The sequence below is a fragment of the Apium graveolens genome, chromosome 1 (assembly GCF_009905375.1).
Source record: "Apium graveolens cultivar Ventura chromosome 1, ASM990537v1, whole genome shotgun sequence".
NCBI lineage: Eukaryota > Viridiplantae > Streptophyta > Magnoliopsida > Apiales > Apiaceae > Apium > Apium graveolens.
In genome coordinates, this window is record NC_133647.1 from 2501408 (window position 1) to 2506777 (window position 5370).

At 30.3% G+C, this 5370-nt stretch overlaps 1 protein-coding gene across 1 annotated transcript; it reads left to right on the plus strand.

Moving 5' to 3' along the window:
* The first annotated feature begins 4200 nt into the window (after nt 1-4200).
* On the plus strand, nt 4201-4893 carry LOC141725107 (uncharacterized). Its single transcript, XM_074527525.1, has one exon. The coding sequence runs from the start codon at nt 4201-4203 to the stop codon at nt 4891-4893; it is 693 nt and encodes a 230-aa protein (XP_074383626.1).
* The last annotated feature ends 477 nt before the right edge of the window (nt 4894-5370 follow it).

A 5370-nucleotide genomic window follows, 5' to 3' on the forward strand; every position in this document is an offset into this window, starting at 1 on the left:
ATCATTTCATAATCTGATATTGCACCCGTTTCCAAATTTATACCTAATAAAATAATCTTCATTTCATTTTTATTTTTTTTAAGTGAAGAAAATATCCTGAATTATAAAATATTAATTATTAAATTTTTTTTTGTGACCTTTTATTGTCGATTAGTATTTATCGACAACTCGCTAATTAATATATCTAAAATATCTAAATTCTTGATATTTACGTATACCCAAAATAATATTTCTAACATAATATAATATTTCCCTTATACGATAAAATCCCATAAATTTTATTTACAGTTAAATTTATTTTTTGTTAGTAATCTTTGTCACGAATATCCTAACCCCACACATTCAACTACTACTCATATCCACCATTCACTTTATTTTCTATTTATTAAATTCTAAATTCTACTTATTTATTTATTCCTTAAATTTTTACTTCTCAATATTCATATATGAATAACTCCCACTTACTCTTTTACTTTCTTCGGGCGACAAATATTTGAACCAAAATTCAATATTACCCCACAATTACCATTTAACTAAATTCAACATTACTAAAAAAACTACTCATCCTTATCATTATTTTATTTTTTTCTCCCATTTATTCAATGATTATTATTATTTGTCCTTTTTTAAAACAAAACAATTAATTGGGTAGCTAAAGGATTAAACGGCCCCTCCTTCTTCACATTCAACCTCACCAGCAACAATGGCGGCCACCGGCGGCAGCCGCATTCCAGTCGCCGTCCAGCCATTTTTGAGTGAGGTCAAAATAATAAGATTGTACCCTAATTTTACAGCTTTTCTCCCTATCTATCAATCCGCCAAGGTGATTTCTTCGAATTCGGCCTCGAACCCATTTTCCAGCGAAAACCCCAAAATCTCTCTCTCTCTCCGATTCTCTCTTCCTCTCTCTCATTCTCGGTCTCTCTCTCTTCTCTCTCTCCATGTTTCTCTCTCTTTCTGGGCCTCGCGCTCTCTCTCTCATCTCTCCCCGTCACCACGTTGCCGTCATCACTGACGGTGGTGGCTTGGTCCTTCCCAACCAACACACACACCACAACACACACACACGTAGACAATCCATACATACGTGCACACGATTACACCACTACAATCATGCAGCCACCCACCCCCTTCTCCTCCTCCGTTTTTCCGGTGATAAAATTGACGCCACCACCGCAGCTGCTTCGGTGGTTATCCTATTTTCCGGCCCTCCATTCACACCGATACATCCAATCACCCAATCCCATTTTAGTCTCAACCCAAATAATTAACTAACCCTTTATTCAATTAACTAACCCCCTTATTCAATTCACAAAAATAAAAAAAAGGAAAAGAAAATGACTCTTTTTTAACTAAACAAACCTTAATAAGAAAATAAGTTGAATTATTTTTGTTTATCCTTTTCATTACCCTAGCCAAAAAGTCCACTTTGATTGTTCGATTATGGTGATGTCCTGAATTTGTTATATTTAGGTTGTTCTTACAGGGGATTGGCCAATTCGAGTTGTTTTTTTATAGTTGTAATTGATTTGGCCAAGTGGATTCTTATTTTCAAATGGAAGAAAGCAATATTGAAAAGCGTACGGTCCGAATTCTTAATTCAATACAATTTAATACAACTAAAAAAGTATCGCATTTAAAATTAGAATTAACTCTATAACTCGTGCAATGCACGGACATAGGCTAAATTGTTATAATTAAAATTGTTTTCGTTGTAATTGTTGACAATATATTTATGTTATTATCTAATGAATGAATAAGTGTGTTTAGAATAGTGCATTCGGATAAGGTAATAAATTATGTTACTATATATTTTTTGTCACTTCATAATTAAATGATATTTGTAAAATAAATACAAGTTATTATATATACTTGATGTATATTCATCGCTCTAAATATTAAATAATTACTAGTATTTATTTAATGTGTTTATGTGTTAGAAATGTGATTTATGAGTCATATTATATAGTCAACCTCAGTACTATAGGTTTACTCATTGAATGCCATATGATACTGTCCCAATAACTTTTTATTTTGTTATGTTACAATACATTGTCAACATTTCCTAAAATATCATATTATCTTTATAACGGCTCCAAAAATTGCCCCGTTTTTTTCAATTTTTCTTCAACATAATTCATTTTTGAATCTCGGTGTTTAACAATGATGTTAACAACGTATGGGATGGTAATAGTACAAAATTTATGTCATAGTATGATTAATAGTGAAGTAGAATAGTTTATTTAATTTTTTATTTTATTGAATTTGATATAATATTTTACCATTTCATTATGTTGGAGGACGAGTTTAGATTCATGAGAAATAAGAATACACGAGTATGTATGTGTTTATGTCCTTCTCTTAATTTATATATATATGTATCTATTTATATATATATGTATATATGCACATAATAATTATACAATAATTAATATTTTTTAATAAATGAATGACGAAGGGAATTAAATATTATATACATATTAATATAGGGATATAATTATCATATCATCTAATTTCCTCAAAAAACTCTTATGGAACGGTGTGAGTATATTATATATGTCACATAATTATTAATAGTAAAATATAAATCGTACATATGTGTATAAATAGTTTATTTTATTTTTTATTTCATAAAATTTAAGATAATATTTGGCCATTTCATTGCGTTTAAAATGATGTTAAATTGATCACAAATAAAAATATATGAATATTTATTTATGTATGTATGTATATATGTATGTGTGCATATATATGTGTGCATATATGTATGTATGTATGTATTTACGTATGTATTAATGTATATATGCACATATTAATTATAAAATAATTAATGATTCTTAATAAATAAATGATGATTTGAAATAAATATTATATAGATTTTAATGTAGGATTATAATTGTCATATTAATTAAATTGCCCATTTAACCCCTTTTGTTATATTATATATATAATAGATTGCTAGATGTAATCCCAATTATTTCGAAAACATGAAACTAATAGGTAGGTTGCCCACCTTATTTTATCAAATTAGGTGGTGAAAATAATTAGTTTGTAGATTTCTTTAATTTTTCTTAATGTTTATTATTTTAAATTTATTTAATTAAATCCGAACAACATGTTATATATGGCTTGAGACTTGTTACTTTACCTTTATAAACTATCATCATTTGAAATAAAATGATCAAAAATCTCAAAATTTGAAAAGATGATCTTTCACCTTATACGAATAAACATTTTACTAGTGTTTTAACAGGAATACCTCTTTCATTTCTGTTTTTATTAATTTTTAAAATTAAAATCATTTTTATTTTTAAAAGTAGAATAGTTTTTATGAAAATGCTCATGTGTTACGCCATAAACACATTTTTTATATTCATTCTTGAATTTTTCAACTCATTTTGCTTGGCCGGTTTTCAGTTTTTTGATAATTTCGTAGTTCACATACGTTTTCTTATTGCCATTGTTAAAGTGTTTTGCCATTGTAAAAGTGTTTTATACCATTTTACTTTAGACCATTTCTAGTAATTATTATTTATTGTCTTACTTATTGTGCTCACAATTTAAATTAGTATTCAAAATTTTTTATTTGAATTAATTTGGAGAACATTCTTTTATTATGCAAGACACCCTCTGCACCCTTAATAATTTTCATGTTACAGTAAAACTCACCTATAAGATGTATAAAGTATTTCCTACTTAAATGAAATACCAGTCCCTCCCACTTAGTATGCCTAATGACTCTCTCCACTTCACCAGTTAAAGTTAGGTTTACACAAATTTCAGGCTGAACATTCTTGAATAAGTCACAAAATTTCTTGGAGTTTAGAGTTGTCACTGTTTGAGCTTATATTTGGTTCTTGTCTTAGTTTTGTTTTTCTTGTATAAACTATGACTTGAAAGGGTTTAGCAGGTCTAGGGTTTGGTGCATGAGGAATCTAAAATTTTTTGCTCTCATAAACAACAAGAATTAATCAATTAAGCACACAAAATAAACCAAGTGCAAGATAATTAAATTAGCAATAAATACTATAACAATCCATGGGAGCAGCGCCAAAAACTTGTTGCGTGAAATCCAGATGTGCAAGTGTACAAAATAGGAAAAAATTAATATAATAGTAAATACCATATTTAGTTACTTAAGGAATGTAAGTTTGTGTAAATCATAACTAATACCATACTATTCAGTTATAAAACACAATAATGAGTGATGTCCTTCAAAGGTTGTTTGAGACACGTACGCAGAATCAGTGTGTTGAGGTTGCAATGCTATGTTGGAGTATTTGGAGTCGTCCTAACAACTGGGTTTGGGACCACAAAAATGGCTCAGTGTTTGGGGTTTGTAATACTGAGTGGACTGAAGCACAGGCCAAGGAAAGAAATAGGAGAATCAGAGGGGAAATGGGAGATCGAGTATGGACTCCTCCGAAATGGGGTTGGATGAAGATAAATATAGATGCCGATGTGTTCCAGAATGGATCGATTGGGGTGGCAGCTGTAATCAGAGATGATCAGGGTCGTTTTGTAGGGGCTCGATGCATGAAGATTGCAGGGGCTTGGAAGCCTATAGAGGCAGAGGCTATTGGTTTAAGGGAAGCCTTGTCATGGGTTATTGATCGAGGTTATAAGCATTGTGTCATTGAAACGGACACATATGTTCTCGCTGATGCCTGTAATGGAAATCCAGGAAGAGCCCTGTTTGGTAACATTGTTATGGATTGTATCCATCTTGTGAAGCACATAAATCCTGTGCTAGTAAATTTTGTTTATAGGTCTCTGAATAACGTGGCTCATGTTCTTGCAAAGGCTACATGTTCCATGTTAGACGTAGGAGAGTGGTACTCCACTCCACCTAGTTTTCTTATGCTTGCTTTGGAGTTGGATTTGATTTATTAATGAAAGATCGAATTTATTTCAAAAAAAAACTAGATTAACTAATTAAATTATATTAGCAAAGAGGTTGGATGAGTTTGAGATACGAAGTTGAGTGAAGAAAATTACTTTCCCCTAATATATTCATTTCGGCAATGAAGCAGTGTAATACAACAACAATATCACTATTCACTAACCTAAAATTCAATGATCATATAATTTTCTCAAAATCACTATAGTATATATTCTATAATTAAAGTAACATATTTTTATACCATATTTAACTTCCAGGATACAATTAAGCGTCAATTTCATATGGCTATGCTGAAATTCGATGGCTCGATAGATAATATAATATTTTAACTATCAAGGCAAATGGGACAGTCTCTTATGCAAATGGGACAGTCCCTTTACAAATGAGACAATGAATGGGATAGTCTGAATTAACTGCAGAAAGTAAAATGCTGAAATAAGAGATTCAGAATGCTGAAAACTGAAAAG

Bases quoted from the DNA above. Each gene is read 5' to 3' on its own strand.
- LOC141725107 (XM_074527525.1), top strand. From the start codon at position 4,201: ATGAGTGATGTCCTTCAAAGGTTGTTTGAGACACGTACGCAGAATCAG.